The 25665-nt window shown below is 38.5% G+C and overlaps 2 protein-coding genes and 1 long non-coding RNA gene across 4 annotated transcripts in view; all 3 read right to left on the bottom strand.

Annotated features, from left to right (window-relative positions):
• Positions 1–25665, bottom strand: part of LOC129432018 (ladderlectin) — a 174029-nt gene that overhangs the window by 10684 nt on the left and 137680 nt on the right. The gene's annotated exons all lie outside the window — the stretch shown is intronic.
• LOC141364284 (galactose-specific lectin nattectin-like) overlaps positions 1–25665 on the bottom strand; it is a 163567-nt gene that overhangs the window by 7682 nt on the left and 130220 nt on the right. Inside the window, exons 1-9 of one of the 2 annotated variants that reach the window (XM_073868501.1) lie at positions 7266–7553; positions 6831–7054; positions 6540–6632; positions 4848–4922; positions 4666–4733; positions 4370–4458; positions 2961–3083; positions 2653–2764; positions 2009–2220 (exon numbers count right to left, since the gene is read on the bottom strand). The exons of the other annotated variant lie outside the window; for it this stretch is intronic. Coding sequence (XP_073724602.1) covers positions 2147–2220; positions 2653–2764; positions 2961–3083; positions 4370–4458; positions 4666–4726 — 459 coding nt within the window. The 5' untranslated portion in view covers positions 4727–4733; positions 4848–4922; positions 6540–6632; positions 6831–7054; positions 7266–7553 and the 3' untranslated portion in view covers positions 2009–2146. Of the gene's footprint in view, positions 1–2008; positions 2221–2652; positions 2765–2960; positions 3084–4369; positions 4459–4665; positions 4734–4847; positions 4923–6539; positions 6633–6830; positions 7055–7265; positions 7554–25665 lie in introns of those variants that run through there. 2 annotated transcript variants of the gene reach the window in all.
• On the bottom strand, positions 17282–20953 carry LOC141362945 (uncharacterized). The gene is made up of 5 exons (XR_012368552.1): positions 19735–20953; positions 19444–19536; positions 17747–17821; positions 17568–17635; positions 17282–17360 (listed from the first exon to the last, which is right to left on the bottom strand). It is a non-coding gene; the product is annotated as an uncharacterized lncRNA (long non-coding RNA).

The raw sequence follows: 25665 nt of genomic DNA, 5'->3' as shown, positions 1-25665 counted from the left end.
AGTTCATTATGCTATTTTAAGGGCGCATGCTTGACCATAATGTATAGCGTGCACAACGCGCATTGCTTATCTAATCTACACAGATGCAACAGTTATTTTTGCAAATCAGAAATTGTTACAATAAAAAATATTAACACATGAGATAAGGGAAATCATTGTGGTGAGCATTGTGGTGATAGTTTTTATGTATTGTGTGGCTGCGTTAAAAAATTCTCATGCAAATAACGATTAAAATATTTTCATAAGTTTGTTGTGTGTAGGGTGACCAGAAGTCCCGAAAAATTCGGGACAGTCCCGAAATCTAAGCTGCTGTCCCGAATCCCGAATCCTGCTCTAATTGTCCCAAAAATTAACCTGAAGCTAGGGCTGGACACACCAAAGCTTTTATGCCTGCAGCCGGCGCATGTTTTCAATTGATTCCAATGGAAACTCAGCGTTTTTCAAATAAGCAAGCTGCTAGCGGGGTTTTTCCGCGCTGAAACCCGGCGCTCGGGGTTCAAAAATATTAAACTTTGAGTGAAACGCTCCGAGTCCGCTCGTCAATGTCAGTTCTCACAGGGCCGTCCAATTACAGTGGAGGAGGGGCGGGGCATTAACACAGTAACCAACCCGCTCACAGCTGAAGTATCACAGCTAACAAAGCGCTCGGCTGAAAAACAGCTGGCATTCGGTGTCCTCAAGGCTTTTTAAAAGTTTTGGTGTGTCCAGCCCCTCTTAATCATAAAGACAATAGGACCTTTTTGTCGCCTTTTTGTTTTATAGAGTAGATCGAAAGTTGCAGCAACCGCGAGGACAGTTGAAAGTGCTGGCAGTGACAGTCAGTCGCGTGCAGGAGTCAGGTTGGTGGCGACTGGCGAGGCACTCACTGTGTTAAAAAAAATACTTCTATACGTATTATATAAATGTATGTACTTATATTAATAAAAATATGATTGGTTCAGTAACTTCAGTTTAAACTTCATTATCTTTTATTATTAAGTAAAATAAAGAAAACTATGAAGTATAAAATAGTTTTATACATACTATATCAATTTATTTATGCATAGGTACTTATAATAATATGATTGGTTCTGTTTGAAATTCATTGTCTTTTATTATTAAATAAAATAAATAAATTAAACTATTATTGAATGAACACCCCCCCCCATAACGTCAGACCCCCGTCCCGAATTTCAGCCAATCTCATCTGGTCACCCTATTCGCGGGTGACCTATCTACTTCGAGAACTATCAGAAACGCCAATGAACTTGGCATGCAGGTATTTGCATAATGCCGGCGCCGCCCCGCCAGGTGCGTATATAAGGCGCAGGTGCATAATACCAAATCAGCTATATTATATTAAAAACAACATACATAATATTTGTCACAAACAGCAGCTTTTTATGTAACTTCAAAGGGTTTTCTGTAAAATGATATAAAGATATTGCATTTATTCCACTGTATGTGGTTATGGGGAAACTTTTTTTTAGGCGGAAATTGTATACAAAAAGAGTATTATTCCTCCCTTCAGTTGGAGTAAAATAACTTTTGTATAGATTATGATAGAGAAACAATTCCTTTTTCCTCTGTAAGCTGACAATTGCTGGAATCAAACAAAACTGTCTGCAGGTTTTGTTACCACTCAGGGCCAGAGTTATACACTTTTAAATACAGACTTAAGAAAAAAAAAACATCAAAAAGTGCCCATTTATTTTTGTGTTTATTAGAGGACTGACAACACATACAACCAGGTTTAGCACTTTCAACAGTGTTTTATCAAATTTTTCCAGTAAAATGATACCAAACTTTTGTATGTACACCTCTGCATGTGGGTATAGGAAGCTTTTGAAATTGGGTAGGCCAAATTCAGGCGGAAATCCCCAAAATAGCCTCTGGGGTTTAGAATAACCTGTGGTTAACCATTTCAATTGTAAAAAGCCCTTTTTGTTATTTTAAATGGAACTCTATTGTTGTTTTGTTTTATATTGTATTTTATTTGATGATGATTTTTTAACAACAATGCACCCAGTTTGCTTTATAAATGCTTTTATTGATTGGAGAAGTTTTCAGAAAGGTTCAGTAAGATACTGAGTTTTAAGAATAAGATCAGAAAAAAAATGTATAGGCATGTAGTACAATCATAGTACTTTTGAAACAGATTGATTTTTCAAGATCTCATAGGTTTGGCACAAATGTAGCTCATTGTGCTTGAACAGGGCTGATCATTCCAGCAAAGGTCATCTGTGGGACAAAATGAAAATAAAATCAGTACTGATCATTACTGGTGTAGTTTGAATAAAATCTGATCATAAATCAGCAACGATCAAGAAGCATATGAGCAAAATTTCAAGTGTTGTAAAGGGTCTAAATGCTTAAATGTAAATGTAATATTTCAGTTTTTCTTTTTAATAAATTTAAAGACATTTCTAAAATTATGTTTTCACTTTGTCATTATGGGGAACTAAGTGTAGATTAATGAGATAAAAATGAATGCAAACAATTGTACCATCAGGCTGCAACATAACAACAATGAATAAGTAAAATATGGATCTAAATGTATAGTGAATGCACTACAGGTATCAATTTCTGACAACTAAACTTGCCTTTTTAAAACTAAATGCTAAAAAATGTTAAGATTGTGACTAAAACAATAATGATAGGAGACATTCTTACTTCTGTAGTTTATTTCCAGGCAGTGCTCTATAGCACCTTGATTGTCAGGTTGTCCAGAGCACCAGTTGCTAAAGTCAAATGGAGATCCATCAGCCCACAGCCACTGTCCTTCCTAATGAGTGAGGAGAGTCAGAAGAAAGAGTTTACTAATAATGTATTCACACTCATTAATGATATAATTCAGTCATTTATATTGTAACAAAAAACACGAGTTAAGGTATCTATAGAAACAAATATCTGTTTTATAATAAAAGCATTCTTTTTAAATTAGACAGACAATATCAGCATTTTAGAGCAAAGTTATTTACCACTTCAGCATCATGGCCAGCAATCCAAGTTTTTGTGTCAGCAGGCACAAGACTCAGGAGAAAGTTGTTTTCAACTGTATTGTGCACAGATGCAAGATTTGCACCAACAGATTGACAGTTTTTCTAAAGAGAGAGAGATTATTTTTGTGCAAATCAGTGCTTTAAGTGACCCAAAAGAGGAGCCGGTACTCTATTTTTATTTTTTTTTTTTTTTTTTTTTTTTGCTGATTCGACTTCTCCTATATTGAAGGGGTTTTATATTCAGCAGTCAACAGACGACCTTGTAAAAAATAATAAATCCCTTTATAAGTTTTTGGATTTTCTTGAGCTAGAAATATCTCATAAATAAAACGTGCAAAAGGATTTTGAAAAATACCATTAGAAAGAGCTACTGTAGAAAGAGCTTTTGAACATAAATAAAATGTGCAAAAGGTAAATATGCAAGTAAAATTTTCAGCATGGTTAAATGCTAAAACTAGTTCTTCAGATAGAAAGAGCTTGAAAAAAACTTTAAAATGACACCAAGACCATGTCTATGGGTTCAAGAATAACAAAATACTGGCCATTTGAAACTAGAAAGCCATCACTTTATTTTGTCCCATTGTTTTCCATTTTGCGGGTGGTAAAACTCCCGTGCGCGTCGTTCAAATTCATTGAAATCTCGTTCACTTGTAGTTTAGCAATTATACTAAATGTATATAACAATTTCAAGAATGTTTTACTCTGCACATCGCCTGAGGAAATCCGAAGTTGCGTCGAGGGGAACCAGACTGACAGTCGCGACAGCGGAGATTATCACGTACAGCACCTACAAAAGGGTATTGGAAAAAGCTTGCGTCTGACCTGCAGCTATAATTCTGGCTTGGTGGGATGTCAGCCAGCGAGTCCTCTGATTCTGACCTTGTTCTTTTACTACTCAGAGTCTAAAGCCAGGAGGTCATATTAAGTGTTTATAGTATTTTCATTTTAACCGAGCAGCTATGGTTGCTCGTTTCACACAAAAGCACACACCTCTCGAGTCCAGACGACACTGATTGACAGCAGCAAAAGCGACGCACGCGCTTTTAACTTGTAAACGCAAGGGTGTATGGGTAATGTAGTCTCTGCTCTCGTTGAGACGAATTAAGAAGCGTGCATTGTGAAGGGCGCTCTGAGCGGCAGCGCAGCCAAAGGGTTAAATGAAACCTCTGATTTTTAAACAGCTGGCAAATGAGCGTTCCGGTACGCTAAAAGCACGTTCTGGGCACACGGAGAGGTGGTGGTACGCTCAAGAGCTATATTTGGAAGTGGCGGTACTGAGTACCGGCGCGTTCCGGCCCACTTAAAGCACTGGTGCAAATATAAAATCGAATCTGTTTAGATCAAGATAGGACATTGAGTATCATTGAACAATTACTGAATGACAGTACCTCAGCTGTGACCCAGTCCACTGACTGAGGGAAGAATTTGTAGCATTGCACTCCAAAAGGTGTCCATTCATTTTGGCATTTTCCTTGAGCTATACAGTGAATAAAGTATTAGTAATATTAAGTCACATTATCAGATTTATGGTTCTGTAAGTGCTTTAAATTTTGCTCCTGTTGATATCCTTTTACATAAAGTTACACTTGTTTAAAGTTTTATGGAAAACACATTTCTATGGGAATTTAATCTGGAATATTAGTGAGTTGCAGTGTTTGGTAAATCTTGTAAATGTCTTGGTTACCTGCTGCATTCTCAACAGAAAAGACCAAGAAAAGAAGCACAAGAGCTCTCATGACTGCCATGATGAATCTGAAAATAAATTAACAGGAAAAGGGAAACATCTGCACTCATATATACACTGCTGATTAAAAGTGAATATTATTATAGACAGAGATTCAGTAAGTTAACGTTACAAACTCTCACCCTTTTGTCAAATCGTCGTTTTCAGAACTTCAGTGTAGATTGTTTGAGGGTCAATGATGAGTCCTATCTTTTATACTTCAGAGGGAGGGATTCAACATCACAACGTGTTTGAAGATAAGAAAGGTCAATCTGAATATCATGAATGTATACTTGTACATGAACATTCAAATAAGAATTTTATCTTTATCTTAATTTTATCTGGTCACATTTGTGAGAAACTCACGGTCACATTTGTGAGAAATTCATAGTCACATTTGTGAGAAACTTATGGTCACATTTGTGAGAAATTCATAGTCACATTTGTGAGAAACTTATGGTCACATTTGTGAAAAACTCATGATCACATTTGTGAATAACTCATGATATTACAATCTATAGGGGAAAAGCTGCTATAAATAAATAGGAGAGACTCCCCCAGCCATCAGACCAAATACAAGAGAAATACCGGCAATTTTAGTTAGATATGTTAATTTATTGTATAAAATGGACAACACGCAATCTCGTTTTTTGTTCAATGTATGGAGTAATAAGTGTTACAACTTAAGAGTGACCCCCTCCACCCAAAATAACAAACAAAACAATTCTAAAAAGAAAAAATGGGGGAAAATAGCTAACCTGGCTAGATGGGACAAAACTATTACAAATTATCTGCCCTATCTACACTGTAAAAAATTTCTGTAGAAATTACAGTATTACTGGGTATTACTGGCAACTAGCTGCCAGTAACTTACTGTAGATTTTACATTTATGTTATTTACTGGCAACAGTTTGTTCAAAGTTAAATGAACTGGCAACCAGCTGCAAAATTACAGGAAATTCTTAACAGTGTACTCTAACCGAAATATAAAAAAATATTGAGGGACAAGGCCTTGGCCAGGATTTTTCAAATACCGAGGACATTTTTTTTAATTATTTAAATTTTTTCTATATTACTGAATAATAATAAACATGTCCAAACTCCAACATAGCACAAATGTAACTGTGTCTGTGAGAATTTTGTTGGTGACTAAAAGCATCCAAAATAAATCAATGGTTACATTTCATCATCTGAAGTGCAAGTCACCCTTTGCCTAGAAACTGCAAAACTGTGTCATTTTTTCAAGAAGCTTCTTAAATTTTCAATTTAGGATGAATTTTTAAGAGTATAGAAGGAGTTTATATATAATATGAGCTCTAGTGGCTGCTTTTTCTTTAATATTCAGTGTAAGTCATCTATTTCAAAAAATATATTTTTTGGTTTCTAATAACAAAAATTAATCTGTTTGGCACAGCTATATTTTTGTCGCAGGTCGGAGAAGCGGACCGCCCCTGTCGCGGGTCACGCTCCTCCTAATTCCACCCCAAGGAGGTCCCAAAACACCCCAATGACCAGACTGGCACAAGATTAAAATGACAACTTTTATTAAATTATTTAAAAAAAAGATAAAAGAGGGGGAGGGGAAGGGGAACTTAAAATATCGGCCTCTTCATGTTTGCTTTCCCTCTCTCTCTCCTTCCTTTCTCCACAGGCAGCAGCTGGGACACAGTTATTTGGCACTGGGTTGTCCTCACCCCTTCACTGGGGACCACGTACAGTGAGTACGGAATAGACGCAGTTTCTCCTCGTGTCGTTCACTCTCTCTTTCTCTCTCTCTCCACAGGCAGCGGGCTACGACACAGAGACACAGTTATTTGGCACTGGTTTGTTCTCACCTCTTCTCTAGGGACCACGTACAGTAAGTACGGTGTAAACACAGTTCCTCCTCGTGACGTTCACTCTCTCTTTCTCTCTCTACAGGCGGCGGGCTGCGACACAAAGACACAGTTATTTAGCGCTGGATGTACTCTCACATCTTCACTGAGGACCACATACAGTAAGTACAGTATAAATGTAGTTTCTCTTCGTTGCACTCCGCTCGTGCCGTTTCTACACGGCCCGTTCTTAGTTCCTTGCAATCAGGTTTCAGGATTTAATTATTTCGGGTGAAAGGGTGGTGGACTTACGACAACCGGACTTCTCGAGGCGACGAAATGATGTTAAGCTGTTCCAATATAGCGTCGGGGGCGAACCCTCTCAACGGTCTCGATGGTTACAGAGGGGAGAGCGTCGTCCTGTCTCAGCGGGTCGAGCCCTGCCCTCTCCTCGCCGCTTGCTAGGCGATTGAACACCGGACAGGGGCGCCCCTTTGTAGAGACCACGGGACAGACGGGATTCGCTGCGCCTCACTCTGCAACGGTAAGTATGGGATAGATGAAATTATTAGTAACAGCAAGCCTTTGTCGTACTCACTCAACCTCTTTGTCGTACTAGCTGCAGCCTCTTTTACTCTCCCTCGACGAGCTGTAGGGAGGCGGGGGTTTTTCTGACAAGACACACAACAAGACACAGCATTACACAGCACCACATCAAAGTGAAACTTCCACAGCACAAGGACTCACCCACCGCACTCCAGTGTACACTTAGGATGCCCGCCTTTCTCCACTTCGTTGGGGTCTGCTCGGCGATGGTTAACACGGCCCAGTCTGTAGATGCGTCGCTGTGAAATAGCCCCAGCTAATATTCCTTCGGCTCGCCCACCACACTAGCTTAGGGGTAGGGCCGTCCTCCTTCCTCTGGAGATACTTGCTATAAAGACAGGTTAGTCTGAAGTGCTTTCTCAAACTCCATGTTCAGCTTTCTCAGCGAAAATAGCTGATTTGATTATTGAACCTGCCTCTTGTTAAATACCTGCGCGGCATATGCAAATATCTGCATGCCAATTTTATTGGCGCTTTTTAATAGTTTCTCGAAGTAGATTGGTCTCCGCAAAGGGATTCTCCGCTCTCTTCCTTCAGGGAACAAGGGTTACATATGTAACCGAGACATTTTTTGATCTGAAAACTTAATTCTGTGCTGTGTTAACAAACCATCGAGTTGGACTAATACTGTAACATCTAGGACTAATAATTGAAAATTACATGAAACCTTACATAATTAAACAATGTCATCATGCAACATTTATAAAATTTGATTAAAATGATTTCTCATTCCAATCTCATTGATGGCCATCAGCTGTTGAGTTAAAAACATCTATGTATGCCAAAAATTATTATTTTAAAGGAGCGGTGAATCAAAGAATCAGTTTTACCTTGATATTTTGTTATATAAGAGGTCATACTTAAATGAAAATCCTGCAAGTTTCAGAAATAACAACGTCCTTATTACTGAACTATCACTGTTTTTGGCACCAAGCCAAGAAAACAGTTGGTTCAGAAATGTGCCAATGTGTGACATTGTATAGATTAAACCCGCCCTCCACACATACGCAACCCAGGCAACAATGTCAGTTAGTAGACACGCCCCTTAGTGCCTATTGGCTACAAGTATGATTTTCAAAAATCATGCACCCCGCCTTTAATAAGTCAGAATGCATGAAATATTTTTGAACCCCCCCATTCATTAAATTAGACATTAAGAAATATCAGAGTTTCAGACATTCAGAAATGATTCATCCATTACAGGCATGAACTCTTGAACTCTTGTGAGGAGACTGAAGGGTTTTGTTTCATTTAGGTCCTGCTATTGCTCAAGAGGAGCTCACACTAAACACTTGACACTTTTATTTAGTTTTTTTAATACTGCGTACGAAATTCCTGTATTTTCTGGATGCACTCTAATAACGAGACTGACACATGATTATAAATTATCAATATACCATTGCAAAAAAAGAAATCAACAATAATTTATTTCAGGGACGTGCACAGGAATTTTTAGGGGCAGTTGGTCTGTCCTAAAAAAAGGGCACCCCCCTGAAAAAAAAAAACGTACGGCCTATATGAAGGACTGAGAATAACAGGGTCTTTTTTAAAATCACCAAACATGTTTGCCTAATGCCTACCCAAAAAATAGTAGCCTAGGCTGCTTGTCTGCAAGCTATGATAGCTAGCTGCTATCTGTCTAACTATTTAGGCTAACATGGCAAACGCAGCCTGGATTCATGAAGATTTTAACAGAGGTGGAAAGAGTAGCCAATAACTTTACTTAAGTAAAAGTACAAGTGAGTAAATAAATAATTACTCAAGTAGAAGTAAAAAGTATGCAATGAAAATAATACTCAAGTAGCGAGTTACTAGTTACTCATGAAAAAATAAATCTAGGTATTACATGCACGCGCACACACACCCACAATACAGTGCCCTCCATAAGTATCAGAACAGTAAAGACAACCTTTTTCTTTTTGCTGTGGAGACCAGATATTGGTAAGATAAATATCAGTATGTCAGAAGTTTAGAATGTCACATTTTATTAATATTTGTTTATGTTTCAACACATACATGCTTTAACAACAAAGATGTGTTGTACCCAAATGCACACAAGTGAATCAAACTGATCCTACACTGATCCTACACATTTTATGCTTTTCATGTGTAAACAATCAGGACACAGCTCAGTGCCCATAAAAAATAATGTGACAGATTCTGTACTTTTGTATCATGTTCATCATTTAATGTTTAGACATTTCTTGACTCCACAGCAAACAGAGGAATACTTATGAAGGGCACTTATACGTGTAAAACTGCAACATACACAAACAGTACAGAAAAAAGAATACAAACACAGAATAGACAAGCATTACAAATTAACTCTAGTCTCAATGTTGATGTAGCTTATAGCTGAAATATCAGACTGTAAACTGATAAGAGTTTTACATTCACTATATATAAAGTTAGAATCTCCTAAGATGGTCTGAGGTCATTGACAGTTTACACTTACATGATACAAACTGATTTTAGACAAAACTCATGTTTTCTTATGTTGTCATGTCGCGTGTGTTTTGTGAGAATCACTTACATTAGTACAGTATACAGCGAATCAGACGTCAATCATCGATGGATCTTCTGGAGGCTGCGCGTGTTTAACTGTGACGACAAACAGGTCACGCGTATATAATGGGGGGTACATGTGTGAAGTTCTGCTTTTAGTTAAAAGACTGGTAAATTCATATCCACGTCACCCAAAACTGTTTATATTCTGCGTGTTTCTACATAGGCTAAGAGTAAAACAGCATCAGACGATTCCGTGTTTGCAGCGATCTGAACAATTCATTCAAACTGATTGGCGAACCAATTCAAACGTTTGCCCCATTTGCTTTGTAAAGAATCGATTCAAAAGACTCATTTATTTGCAACATTTTGTAAGGAATCGACTCAAACGAGTCATTAATTCGCGAATTCCTCAGAAACACGAGACAGCAATTTAAAAATAAAATATACATTTCGTAATTAATTAAAATGTAAACGAAGTAAAAGTAAAAAATTTTCCACCACGGAAGGGCAACTTGAGTCGAGAAGGGCATATGGGCAGTTGCCCGGGCAACCTGAGCAACCCCCCTGTGCACGTCCCTGATTTATTTAAATCTGTTTGCTATAACATTATTATTTGCTCATGATTATGTTTTTTTCTTTTGATGTAAAGTTTAACTGCTGTGAAGGAATCTCTTACATTTGGTCCAAAACATCTACTTCAGTTGTTCTGAAGAGAAAACGCTGCTCAGTTTCCTACTTCTGCTGTCTGCTCGCTAAAGAGGAGGTGAAGACATCTCCTTAAACAGCTGACACCACAAATATGCAAATGAAAACGTTAACTTAAGGTTTAGGAATGCACAGCGTGAAACATCAGATTATAAATAATCAAGGTTATCTCTTAACCCTCTGGTTAAGTATGAACAGTGTGAAACATGAAACAAATAACAAAGGATTCCATTAACCAATTTAACTCTGTGGACCCTGTACCGGGTCCAAAATGAATTATTATGACTTAATATAAAATATTCCTTTAATTTTTAATGATCTGTCATGGACCCAGTACCACATATGAGATACTGTTTGAAAGTTTAGAATCTATTCTTTATGCAGATATGCATCACTTTGACATATATTTTACTGTAAGAAAGTTATTTACACTTAATTTACACTATCACCCCCCCCCCATCCTTGTTTATATCATTTAATTATAATTTAACTCAGGAATAAGGCTACATCGTTATTTTTGTTCTATTGTCATCACATATCCAGCGATCTTCGAATGAGTAATGTGGTAAATGGGGCGGCAGTGGTTCAGTCAGGGGCGTGTCTAGAGGGGGGGCATGGGGTGGCACCGCGCCCCCTTGGAATATGATTGGCCCCCCTGGTGCCCCCCCCTCCAATCTCATTGGGCCAGCTAGATTTACTGTCAACCTGAAAATGCCCACCGCACCATTGGACCAGAGAGCTGTCAATCACTGTTTGATTTGAGACTCGCGCGAACGCGAAGACGAAGCGAGCACAGTAGTTGCGCGTTTTTACAACAGGAGGAAAGAGACACCATGACACCCACCACACCATTGGACCAGTTGTAAGACACCCACCACACCATTGGACCAGTTGTCAATCACTGTTTGATTTGAGACTCGCGCGAACGCGAAGACGAAGCGAGCACAGTAGTTGCGCGTTTTTAAAACAGGAGGAAAGAGACACCACGACACCCACCGCACAATTGGACCAGTTGTCAATCACTGTTTGATTTGAGACTCGTGCAAATGAGAAGGAGGAGGGCGCCCCGCCACAAACTCAACACTGGCACAAATCAAATAGATTTTCCATGATTACCATTTACATTTTATTTTACTATTTAAAACGAGTTCATGATCTTTTTGCAAGCGCTCAGCAGCGCCTCTCTCTCTCTCTCTCTCGCGCGCGTGCACGCTTTTTGACTGCTGCGTGCAGAACCTCGACAGTGCCTCTCTGACACTGAGTGAAGGAGTTAAAAGTTGGCGGTGTTTTCCACCTGGGTTCCTCCGTTGTCTTTTTCACGTAAAAGTTAACAGTCAACAGATGTTACTGACAGAGAAGACGGTTGATCGAGTATTATGACTTAACGAAAGGTTAGTGTTTTCCCACACACACACACACCAGTTCTCTGTGCACGAGCTCTCTCTCTCTCCCTCCCTATGGTGCGGTATGCGCGCGCACGCTTAACAGTATTCTCTGATATTTTTGAATTTGCACTGAATTGTCTGCGCTATACGTGATCTACAATAAAACTATCACTCGCATTTAAAATTAAAAACGCTCATAAACACAATCAGATGAGAAGAGCAACCCTGCATGAGACACACAGGTAATCCGAAATCACCTCGTATCAGCTCTTCAATGTAAATTGTATCAGACAATAGCCTCTTTCACACAGTAATTCTGGTAAATTACCATGAATTTACCAGTAAATACAAAAATGTGCTGTTCACACATGCAGTGACGTTCCGTCTTTTTACCAGTAAGACATCATTCACACATCAGTATCAAAATACCGGTAAACTCGGAGAGAAAGCGGAAGTTACCTGTGGCGCGCGGCCGGCGAGCTCCGTCCGTGTCGTGTTTGTAAACGGCGGGTTATGACTTAATATCCACGGTTCGTATTTTGTTGTTTTCACATCTGTGGCAAACGGTCGCGAAGTTGCTCGTGACCAAACAACATTGCTTAAGGCGGCGTCAAACGGAACCTGCGCGTTTGCACATTAGGCTTCACAGATGGTGTGCTAAGGATGTCGGCAAGTTGGCAATTAGATGGTAAACTTTGGTGAAGAAATGTGGATGTTAACTTTAGGTGTGCTCGACTTTTAAGCAACATGTGTGTGGAAACGTCTTTGGGAAACCGCGTCACCTGTATAAAAAACTTTCTGATTGGCCCGATCTGTCAGCGCGGTCTGACGCCGTCCGTTCTAAATGCCGGTAATGCTATATTTTTCGTTCACACACAGCGCTTACCGGTAAATTACCGTTAATCTTACAACCTGTCTTACTGGTAAATTGGGAGCACTGATTTACCGGAAAGGTTCTGTTCACACATGACATGTTAACTGCAATTTACCAGTAAATTACCAGTAAAGACTGTATGTGTGAAAGGGACTAATGTCGAATTTAAATTAGGATTTTAGCAGTATAAAGTAACAGCTGGTTGGATTAAACACGAGGTGTTATTGGGTCGTGTTTAGTCACTAGCTTAAACTCTTTCTTGTTGTCTGACAACGGAACATTAGGTAAAAAATAGCATTCAGTTGTGTTAAAATACAATATAGGCTAATAAACAATGAAAGTCAGATCAGACAGAGTAGAAAAACAAATTTTTAAGTAGGCTAATATTTTCCCAAAATCCTGATATGTCAGAATGTTAACTAATACCAGCTACACACAATGTAGATAGCCTACTTAAAGGAACAGTTCACTTAATTTAAATGGTCATATACCTAAACTTGTTTCAAACCTGTATGAGTTTCTTTCTTCTGTTGAACACAAAAAAGAAAAGAGTTAAGAATGTCGGTAACCAAAATCAGTTGATGGATCCCATTGACTTCATATGTAGGAACAAAATAACATGCAGTCAATGGGGTTCATCAATTTTCTGGCTACTAAGATTCTTCAAAATATTTTATTTTGTGTTCAGCAAAAGAAAAACTCATACAGGTTTGAAATAACTCTAGGATGAGTAAATTATGACAATTTATTTAAAGTGAACTATTCTGGAACAGAACTGTTGTTTAATCCATGCAAAATACAAAAAATGAATACCATCTATATTAGAATATGTGGCATTGCACAAGATTTTGTAAACCATGCTTAATATTTTCTAAACCAGTATTTATTTTCATTTGAATTTTTTGATTGGCCCCCCCCTGACTGGTCTTGGTCCCCCCTGTGCCCCCCATTTATAAAATCCTGGAATCGCCCCTGGGTTCAGTGGTTCATGTAGGTTGTCTACAAACCGGAAGGTTGGTGGTTCAATCCCCGGCTTCACCGGACCAAGTGTCGCGGTGTCCTTGAGCAAGACACCTAACCCCAGCTGCTCCCAACGAGCTGGATGGCGCCTTGCATGGCTGACATCGCCGTCGGTGTATGAGTGAATGTGAGGCAATATGTAAAGCGCTTTGGATGGCATAAGTCTGTTAAAAGCGCTATATAAATGCAGTCCATTTAAAAAATCCTCTTTTGTAAATTCATGTGAAACTTGAGTGTGATCTGCCTCAGATAGCACAGATAGACACAAACACCATCTTTTATCTTAGGTCCTACTCTAAAAAATGAGTCCATTCACAGCATTTTCTGTGGTTGTGTGCATGAATAATCCCTTGCTATTTATTATATGTGCAAAACAAAAAAAGTATTTTTATATGAAAAATGTATTTTCACACCCTTCAGTAAAATAAGAATAACTTTTGAATGCGACATGCTAAAGAATTCATTTTTTTTGGGTGTTTACTATTTGCTGCTGCTAACAACCAGAACTATCTGCAGTCTGCTAGATCACACAGAACCAGAGTTATTCACTTTCAAAGACAGTGTTTACAACATAAAAAAGACAATTTGGTGTTCCATCATATGAAAAACAACATACATAACAATATTTGTCACAAACAGCAGCTTTTTATGTAACTTCAAAGGGTTTTCTGTAAAATGATATAAAGATATTGCATTTATTCCACTGTATGTGGTTATGGGGAAACTTTTTTTAGGCGGAAATTGTATACAAAATAGTATTATTCCTCCCTTCAGTTGGAGTAAAATAACTTTTGTATAGATTATGATAGAGAAACAATTCCTTTTTCCTCTGTAAGCTGACAATTGCTGGAATCAAACAAAACTGTCTGCAGGTTTTGTTACCACTCAGGGCCAGAGTTATACACTTTTAAATACAGACTTTAGGAAAAAAAAATCAAAAAGTGCCCATTTATTTTTGTGTTTATTAGAGGACTGACAACACATACAACCAGGTTAAGCACTTTCAACAGTGTTTTATCAAATTTCAAAGGGTTTCCAGTAAAATGATACCAAACTTTTGTACGTACACCTCTGCATGTGGGTATAGGAAGCTTTTGAAATTGGGTAGGCCAAATTCAGGCGGAAATCCCCAAAATAGCCTCTGGGGTTTAGAATAACCTGTGGTTAACCATTTCAAAAAGGTTAGAATAACAAATGGTTAACCATTTGTAAAAAGCCCTTTTTGTTATTTTAAATGGAACTCTATTGTTGTTTTGTTTTATATTGTATTTTATTTGATGATGATTTTTTAACAACAATGCACCCAGTTTGCTTTTTAAATGCTTTTATTGATTGGAGAAGTTTTCAGAAAGGTTCAGTAAGATACTGAGTTTTAAGGATAAGATAAAAAAAAATGTATAGGCATGTAGTACAATCTTAGTACTTTTGAAACAGATAGATTTTTCATGATCTCATAGGTTGGGCACAAATGTAGTTCATTGTGAATGAACAGGGCTCATCATTCCAGCAAAGGTCATCTGTGGGAGAAAATGAAAATAAAATCAGTACTGATCATTACTGGTGTAGTTTGAATAAAATCTGATCATAAATCAGCAACGATCAAGAAGCATATGAGCAAAATTTCAAGTGTTGTAAAGGGTCTAAATGCTTAAATGTAAATGTAATATTTCAGTTTTTCTTTTTAATAAATTTAAAGACATTTCTAAAATTATGTTTTCACTTTGTCATTATGGGGAACTAAGTGTAGATTAATGAGATAAAATGAATTCAAACAATTGTACCATCAGGCTTCAACATAACAACAATGAATAAGTAAAATATGGATCTAAATGTATAGTGAATGCACTACAGGTATCAATTTCTGACAACTAAACTTGCCTTTTTAAAACTAAATGCTAAAAAATGTTAAGATTGTGACTAAAACAATAATGATAGGAGACATTCTTACTTCTGTAGTTTATTTCCAGGCAGTGCTCTATAGCACCTTGATTGTCAGGTTGTCCAGAGCACCAGTTGCTAAAGTCAAATGGAGATCCATCAGCCCACAGCCACTGTCCTTCCTAATGAGTGAGGAGAGTCAGAAGAAAGAGTTTACTAATAATGTATTCACACTCATTAATGATATAATTCAGTCATTTATATTGTAACAAAAAACACGAGTTAAGGTATCTATAGAAACAAATATCTGTTTTATAATAAAAGCATTCTTTTTAAAATAGACAGACAATAGCAGTATTTTAGAGCAAAGTTATTTACCACTTCAGCATCATGGCCAGCAATCCAAGTTTTTGTGTCAGCATGCACAAGACTCGAGAGAAAGCTGTTTTCCATTATATCATGCACAGATGCAAGATTTGCACCACAGGATTGACAGTTTTTCTAAAGAGAGAGAGATTATTTTTGTGCAAATCAGTGCTTTAAGTGACCCAAAAGAGGTGCCGGTACTCTATTTTTTTTTTTTTTTTTTTTGCTGATTCGACTTCTCCTATATTGAAGGGGTTTTATATTCAGCAGTCAACAGATGACCTTGTAAAAAATAATAAATCCCTTTATAAGTTTTTGGATTTTCTTGAGCTAGAAATATCTCATAAATAAAATGTGCAAAAGGATTTTGAAAAATACCATTAGAAAGAGCTACTGTAGAAAGAGCTTTTGAACATAAATAAAATGTGCAAAAGGTAAATATGCAAGTAAAATTTTCAGCATGGTTAAATGCTAAAACTAGTTCTTCAGATAGAAAGAGCTTGAAAAAAACTTTAAAATGACACCAAGACCATGTCTATGGGTTCAAGAATAACAAAATACTGGCCATTTGAAACTAGAAAGCCATCACTTTATTTTGTCCCATTGTTTTCCATTTTGCGGGTGGTAAAACTCCCGTGCGCGTCGTTCAAATTCATTGAAATCTCGTTCACTTGTAGTTTAGCAATTAAACTAAATGTATATTACAATTTCAAGAATGTTTTACTCTGCACATCGCCTGAGGAAATCCGAAGTTGCGTCGAGGGGAACCAGACTGACAGTCGCGACAGCGGAGATTATCACGTACAGCACCTACAAAAGGGTATTGGAAAAAGCTTGCGTCTGACCTGCAGCTATAATTCTGGCTTGGTGGGATGTCAGCCAGCGAGTCCTCTGATTCTGACCTTGTTCTTTTACTACTCAGAGTCTAAAGCCAGGAGGTCATATTAAGTGTTTATAGTATTTTCATTTTAACCGAGCAGCTATGGTTGCTCGTTTCACACAAAAGCACACACCTCTCGAGTCCAGACGACACTGATTGACAGCGGCAAAAGCGACGCACGCGCTTTTAACTTGTAAACGCAAGGGTGTATGGGTAATGTAGTCTCTGCTCTCGTTGAGACGAATTAAGAAGCGTACATTGTGAAGGGCGCTCTGAGCGGCAGCGCAGCCAAAGGGTTAAATTAAACCTCTGATTTTTAAACAGCTGGCAAATGAGCGTTCCGGTACGCTAAAAGCACGTTCTGGGCACACGGAGAGGTGGTGGTACGCTCAAGAGCTATATTTGGAAGTGGCGGTACTGAGTACCGGCGCGTTCCGGCCCACTTAAAGCACTGGTGCAAATATAAAATCTAATCTGTTTAGATCAAGATAGGACATTGAGTATCATTGAACAATTACTGAATGACAGTACCTCAGCTGTGAACCAATCAACTGACCGAGGGAAGAATTTGTAGCATTGCACTCCAAAAGGTGTCCATTCATTTTGGCATTTTCCTTGAGCTATACAGTGAATAAAGTATTAGTAATATTAATTCACATTATCAGATTTATGGTTCTGTAAGTGCTTTAAATTTTGCTCCTGTTGATATCCTTTTACATAAAGTTACACTTGTTTAAAGTTTTATGGAAAACACATTTCTATGGGAATTTAATCTGGAATATTAGTGAGTTGCAGTGTTTGGTAAATCTTGTAAATGTCTTGGTTACCTGCTGCATTCTCAACAGAAAAGACCAAGAAAAGAAGCACAAGAGCTCTCATGACTGCCATGATGAATCTGAAAATAAATTAACAGGAAAAGGGAAACATCTGCACTCATATATACACTGCTGATTAAAAGTGAATATTATAGACAGAGATTCAGTAAGTTAACGTTACAAACTCTCACCCTTTTGTCAAATCGTCGTTTTCAGAACTTCAGTGTAGATTGTTTGAGGGTCAATGATGAGTCCTATCTTTTATACTTCAGAGGGAGGGATTCAACATCACAACGTGTTTGAAGATAAAAAAAAGGTAAATCTGAGTACCATGAACGTGTACGTATACATGAACATTCAGATAAGAATTTTATCTTTATCTTAATTTTATCTGGTCACATTTGTGAGAAACTCACGGTCACATTTGTGAGAAATTCATAGTCACATTTGTGAGAAACTTATGGTCACATTTGTGAGAAATTCATAGTCACATTTGTGAGAAACTTATGGTCACATTTGTGAAAAACTCATGATCACATTTGTGAATAACTCATGATATTACAATCTGGGAAAAGCTGCTATAAATAAATAGGAGAGACTCCCCCAGCCATCAGACCAAATACAAGAGAAATACCGGCAATTTTGGTTAGATATATTAATTTATTGTATAAAATGGACAACACGCAATCTCGTTTTTTGTTCAATGTATGGAGTAATAAGTGTTACAACTTAAGAGTGACCCCCTCCACCCAAAATAACAAACAAAGCAATTCTAAAAAGAAAAAATGGGGGAAAATAACTAACCTGGCTAGATGGGACAAAACTATTACAAATTATCTGCCCTATCTACACTGTAAAAAATTTCTGTAGAAATTACAGTATTACTGGGTATTACTGGCAACTAGCTGCCAGTAACTTACTGTAGATTTTACATTTATGTTATTTACTGGCAACAGTTTGTTCAAAGTTAAATGAACTGGCAACCAGCTGCAAAATTACAGGAAATTTTTAACAGTGTACTCTAACCGAAATATAAAAAAATATTGAGGGACAAGGCCTTGGCCAGGATTTTTCAAATACCGAGGACATTTTTTTTAATTATTTAAATTTTTTCTATATTACTGAATAATAATAAACATGTCCAAACTCCAACATAGCACAAATGTAACTGTGTCTGTGAGAATTTTGTTGGTGACTAAAAGCATCCAAAATAAATCAATGGTTACATTTCATCATCTGAAGTGCAAGTCACCCTTTGCCTAGAAACTGCAAAACTGTGTCATTTTTTCAAGAAGCTTCTTAAATTTTCAATTTAGGATGAATTTTTAAGAGTATAGAAGGAGTTTATATATAATATGAGCTCTAGTGGCTGCTTTTTCTTTAATATTCAGTGTAAGCCATCTATTTCAAAAAATATATTTTTTGGTTTCTAATAACAAAAATTAATCTGTTTGGCACAGCTATATTTTTGTCGCAGGTCGGAGAAGCGGACCGCCCCTGTCGCGGGTCACGCTCCTCCTAGTTCCACCCCAAGGAGGTCCCAAAACACCCCAATGACCAGACTGGCACAAGATTAAAATTTGACAACTTTTATTAAATTATTTAAAAAAGATAAAATAGGGGGGGGGGGGGGCAAGGGAAACTTAAAATATCGGCCTCTTCATGTTTGCTTTCCCTCTCTCTCTCCTTCCTTTCTCCACAGGCAGCAGCTGGGACACAGTTATTTGGCACTGGGTTGTCCTCACCCCTTCACTGGGGACCACGTACAGTGAGTACGGAATAGACGCAGTTTCTCCTCGTGTCGTTCACTCTCTCTTTCTCTCTCTCTCTCCACAGGCAGCGGGCTACGACACAGAGACACAGTTATTTGGCACTGGTTTGTTCTCACCTCTTCTCTAGGGACCACGTACAGTAAGTACGGTGTAAACACAGTTCCTCCTCGTGACGTTCACTCTCTCTTTCTCTCTCTACAGGCGGCGGGCTGCGACACAAAGACACAGTTATTTAGCGCTGGATGTACTCTCACCTCTTCACTGAGGACCACGTACAGTAAGTACAGTATAAATGCAGTTTCTCTTCGTTGCACTCCGCTCGTGCCGTTTCTACACGGCCCGTTCTTAGTTCCTTGCAATCAGGTTTCAGGATTTAATTATTTCGGGTGAAAGGGTGGTGGACTTACGACAACCGGACTTCTCGAGGCGACGAAATGATGTTAAGCTGTTCCAATATAGCGTCGGGGGCGAACCCTCTCAACGGTCTCGATGGTTACAGAGGGGAGAGCGTCGTCCTGTCTCAGCGGGCCGAGCCCTGCCCTCTCCTCGCCGCTTGCTAGGCGATTGAACACCGGACAGGGGCGCCCCTTTGTAGAGACCACGGGACAGACGGTATTCGCTGCGCCTCACTCTGCAACGGTAAGTATGGGATAGATGAAATTATTAGTAACAGCAAGCCTTTGTCGTACTCACTCAACCTCTTTGTCGTACTAGCTGCAGCCTCTTTTACTCTCCCTCGACGAGGTGTAGGGAGGCGGGGGTTTTTCTGACAAGACACACAACAAGACACAGCATTACACAGCACCACGTCAAAGTGAAACTTCCACAGCACAAGGACTCACCCACCGCACTCCAGTGTACACTTAGGATGCCCGCCTTTCTCCACTTCGTTGGGGTCTGCTCGGCGATGGTTAACACGGCCCAGTCTGTAGATGCGTCGCTGTGAAATAGCCCCAGCTAATATTCCTTCGGCTCGCCCACCACACTAGCTTAGGGGTAGGGCCGTCCTCCTTCCTCTGGAGATACTTGCTATAAAGACAGGTTAGTCTGAAGTGCTTTCTCAAACTCCATGTTCAGCTTTCTCAGCGAAAATAGCTGATTTGATTATTGAACCTGCCTCTTGTTAAATACCTGCGCGGCAGATGCAAATATCTGCATGCCAATTTTATTGGCGCTTTTTAATAGTTTCTCGAAGTAGATTGGTCTCCGCAAAGGGATTCTCCGCTCCCTTCCTTCAGGGAACAAGGGTTACATATGTAACCGAGACATTTTTTGATCTGAAAACTTAATTCTGTGCTGTGTTAACAAACCATCGAGTTGGACTAATACTGTAACATCTAGGACTAATAATTGAAAATTACATGAAACCTTACATAATTAAACAATGTCATCATGCAACATTTATAAAATTTGATTAAAATGATTTCTCATTCCAATCTCATTGATGGCCATCAGCTGTTGAGTTAAAAACATCTATGTATGCCAAAAATTATTATTTTAAAGGAGCGGTGAATCAAAGAATCAGTTTTACCTTGATATTTTGTTATATAAGAGGTCATACTTAAATGAAAATCCTGCAAGTTTCAGAAATAACAACGTCCTTATTACTGAACTATCATTGTTTTTGGCACCAAGCCAAGAAAACAGTTGGTTCAGAAATGTGCCAATGTGTGACATTGTATAGATTAAACCCGCCCTCCACACATACGCAACCCAGGCAACAATGTCAGTTATTAGACACGCCCCTTAGTGCCTATTGGCTACAAGTATGATTTTCAAAAATCATGCACCCCGCCTTTAATAAGTCAGAATGCATGAAATATTTTTGAACCCCCCCCATTCATTAAATTAGACATTAAGAAATATCAGAGTTTCAGACATTCAGAAATGATTCATCCATTACAGGCATGAACTCTTGAACTCTTGTGAGGAGACTGAAGGGTTTCGTTTCATTTAGGTCCTGCTATTGCTCAAGAGGAGCTCACACTTAACACTTGACACTTTTATTTAGTTTTTTTAATACTGCGTACAAAATTCCTGTATTTTCTGGATGCACTCTAATAACGAGACTGACACATGATTATAAATTATCAATATACCATTGCAAAAAAAGAAATCAACAATAATTTATTTCAGGGACGTGCACAGGAATTTTTAGGGGCAGTTGGTCTGTCCTAAAAAAAGGGCACCCCCCTGAAAAAAAAAACGTACAGCCTATATGAAGGACTGAGAATAACAGGGTCTTTTTTTTAAATCACCAAACATGTTTGCCTAATGCCTACCCAAAAAATAGTAGCCTAGGCTGCTTGTCTGCAAGCTATGATAGCTAGCTGCTATCTGTCTAACTATTTAGGCTAACATGGCAAACGCAGCCTGGATTTATGAAGATTTTAACAGAGGTGGAAAGAGTAGCCAATAACTTTACTTAAGTAAAAGTACAAGTGAGTAAAGAAATAATTACTCAAGTAGAAGTAAAAAGTATGCAATGAAAATAATACTCAAGTAGCGAGTTACTAGTTACTCATGAAAAAATAAATCTAGGTATACATACATGCATGTGCACACACACCCACAATACAGTGCCCTCCATAAGTATCAGAACAGTAAAGACAACCTTTTTCTTTTTGCTGTGGAGACCAGATATTGGTAAGATAAATATCAGTATGTCAGAAGTTTAGAATGTCACATTTTATTAATATTTGTTTATGTTTCAACACATACATGCTTTAACAACAAAGATGTGTTGTACCCAAATGCACACAAGTGAATCAAACTGATCCTACACTGATCCTACACATTTTATGCTTTTCATGTGTAAACAATCAGGACACAGCTCAGTGCCCATAAAAAATAATGTGACAGATTCTGTACTTTTGTATCATGTTCATCATTTAATGTTTAGACATTTCTTGACTCCACAGCAAACAGAGGAATACTTATGAAGGGCACTTATACGTGTAAAACTGCAACATACACAAACAGTACAGAAAAAAGAATACAAACACAGAATAGACAAGCATTACAAATTAACTCTAGTCTCAATGTTGATGTAGCTTATAGCTGAAATATCAGACTGTAAACTGATAAGAGTTTTACATTCACTATATATAAAGTTAGAATCTCCTAAGATGGTCTGAGGTCATTGACAGTTTACACTTACATGATACAAACTGATTTTAGACAAAACTCATGTTTTCTTATGTTGTCATGTCGCGTGTGTTTTGTGAGAATCACTTACATTAGTACAGTATACAGCGAATCAGACGTCAATCATCGATGGATCTTCTGGAGGCTGCGCGTGTTTAACTGTGACGACAAACAGGTCACGCGTATATAATGGGGGGTACATGTGTGAAGTTCTGCTTTTAGTTAAAAGACTGGTAAATTCATATCCACGTCACCCAAAACTGTTTATATTCTGCGTGTTTCTACATAGGCTAAGAGTAAAACAGCATCAGACGATTCCGTGTTGGCAGCGATCTGAACAATTCATTTAAACTGATTCGCGAACCAATTCAAACGTTTGGCCCATTTGCTTTGTGAAGAATCGATTCAAAAGACTCATTTATATGCAACATTTTGTAAGGAATCGACTCAAACGAGTCATTAATTCGCGAATGCCTCAGAAACACGAGACAGCAATTTAAAAATAAAATATACATTTCGTAATTAATTAAAATGTAAACGAAGTAAAAGTAAAAAATTTTCCACCACAGAAGGGCAACTTGAGTCGAGAAGGGCATATGGGCAGTTGCCCGGGCAACCTGAGCAACCCCCCTGTGCACGTCCCTGATTTATTTAAATCTGTTTGCTATAACATTATTATTTGCTCATGATTATGTTTTTTTCTTTTGATGTAAAGTTTAACCGCTGTGAAGGAATCTCTTACATTTGGTCCAAAACATCTACTTCAGTTGTTCTGAAGAGAAAACGCTGCTCAGTTTCCTACTTCTGCTGTCTGCTCGCTAAAGAGGAGGTGAAGACATCTCCTTAAACAGCTGACACCACAAATATGCAAATGAAAACGTTAACTTAAGGTTTAGGAATGCACAGCGTGAAACATCAGATTATAAATAATCAAGGTTATCTCTTAACCCTCTGGTTAAGTATGAACAGCGTGAAACATGAAACAAATAACAAAGGATTCCATTAACCAATTTAACTCTGTGGACCCTGTACCGGGTCCAAAATGAATTATTATTACTTAATATAAAATATTCCTTTAATTTTTAATGATCTGTCATGGACCCAGTACCACATATGAGATACTGTTTGAAAGTTTAGAATCTATTCTTTATGCAGATATGCATCACTTTGACATATATTTTACTGTAAGAAAGTTATTTACACTTAATTTACACTATCACCCCCCCCATCTTTGTTTATATCATTTAATTATAATTTAACTCAGGAATAAGGCTACATCGTTATTTTTGTTCTATTGTCATCACATATCCAGCGATCTTCGAATGAGTAATGTGGTAAATGGGGCGGCAGTGGTTCAGTCAGGGGCGTGTCTAGAGGGGGGGCATGGGGTGGCACCGCGCCCCCTTGGAATATGATTGGCCCCCCTGGTGCCCCCCCCCTCCAATCTCATTGGGCCAGCTAGATTTACTGTCAACCTGAAAATGCCCACCGCACCATTGGACCAGAGAGCTGTCAATTACTGTTTGATTTGAGACTCGCGCGAACGCGAAGACGAAGCGAGCACAGTAGTTGCGCGTTTTTAAAACAGGAGGAAAGAGACACCACGACACCCACCGCACAATTGGACCAGTTGTCAATCACTGTTTGATTTGAGACTCGTGCAAATGAGAAGGAGGAGGGCACCCCGCCACAAACTCAACACTGGCACAAATCAAATAGATTTTCCATGATTACCATTTACATTTTATTTTACTATTTAAAACGAGTTCATGATCTTTTTGCAAGCGCTCAGCAGCGCCTCTCTCTCTCGCGCGTGCACGCTTTTTGACTGCTGCGTGCAGAACCTCGACAGTGCCTCTCTGACACTGAGTGAAGGAGTTAAAAGTTGGCGGTGTTTTCCACCTGGGTTCCTCCGTTGTCTTTTCACGTAAAAGTTAACAGTCAACAGATGTTACTGACAGAGAAGACGGTTGATCGAGTATTATGACTTAACAAAAGGTTAGTGTTTTCCCACACACACACACACCAGTTCTCTGTGCACGAGCTCTTTCTCTCTCCCTCCCTATGGTGCGGTATGCGCGCGCACGCTTAACAGTATTCTCTGATATTTTTGAATTTGCGCTGAATTGTCTGCGCTATACGCGATCTACAATAAAACTATCACTCGCATTTAAAATTAAAAGCGCTCATAAACACAATCAGATGAAAAGAGCAACCCTGCATGAGACACACAGGTAATCCGAAATCACCTCGTATCAGCTCTTCAATGTAAATTGTATCAGACAATAGCCTCTTTCACACAGTAATTCTGGTAAATTACCATGAATTTACCAGTAAATACAAAAATGTGCTGTTCACACATGCAGTGACGTTCCGTCTTTTTACCAGTAAGACATCATTCACACATCAGTATCAAAATACCGGTAAACTCGGAGAGAAAGCGGAAGTTACCTGTGGCGCGCGGCCGGCGAGCTCCGTCCGTGTCGTATTTGTAAACGGCGGGTTATGACTTAATATCCACTGCCCGTATTTTGTTGTTTTCACATCTGTGGCAAATGGTCGCGAAGTTGCTCGTGACCAAACAACATTGCGTTAGGCGGCGTCAAACGGAACCTGCGCGTTTGCACATTAGGCTTCACAGATGGTGTGCTAAGGATGTCGGCAAGTTGGCAATTAGATGGTAAGCTGTTTTAAACAACTTTGATGAAGAAATGTGGATGTTAACTTCAGGTGTGCTCGACTTTTAAGCAACATGTGTGTGGAAACGTCCGTGAACAGTCTTTGGGAAACCGCGTCACCTGTATAAAAAACTTTCTGATTGGCCCGATCTGTCAGCGCGGTCTGACGTCATCCGTTCTAAATGCCGGTAATGCTATATTTTTCGTTCACACACAGCGCTTACCGGTAAATTACCGTTAATCTTACAACCTGTCTTACTGGTAAATTCGGAGCACTGATTTACCGGAAAGGTTCTGTTCACACATGACATGTTAACTGCAATTTACCAGTAAATTACCAGTAAAGACTGTATGTGTGAAAGGGACTAATGTCGAATTTAAATTAGGATTTTAGCAGTATAAAGTAACAGCTGGTTGGATTAAACACGAGGTGTTATTGGGTCGTGTTTAGTCACTAGCTTAAACTCTTTCTTGTTGTCTGACAACAGAACATTAGGTAAAAAATAGCATTCA

This window comes from Misgurnus anguillicaudatus, chromosome 1 (genome assembly GCF_027580225.2).
Source record: "Misgurnus anguillicaudatus chromosome 1, ASM2758022v2, whole genome shotgun sequence".
Taxonomy (NCBI): domain Eukaryota; kingdom Metazoa; phylum Chordata; class Actinopteri; order Cypriniformes; family Cobitidae; genus Misgurnus; species Misgurnus anguillicaudatus.
Note: the sequence above shows the minus strand (reverse complement) of the source record. Positions and strands in the feature narration are given on the sequence as shown.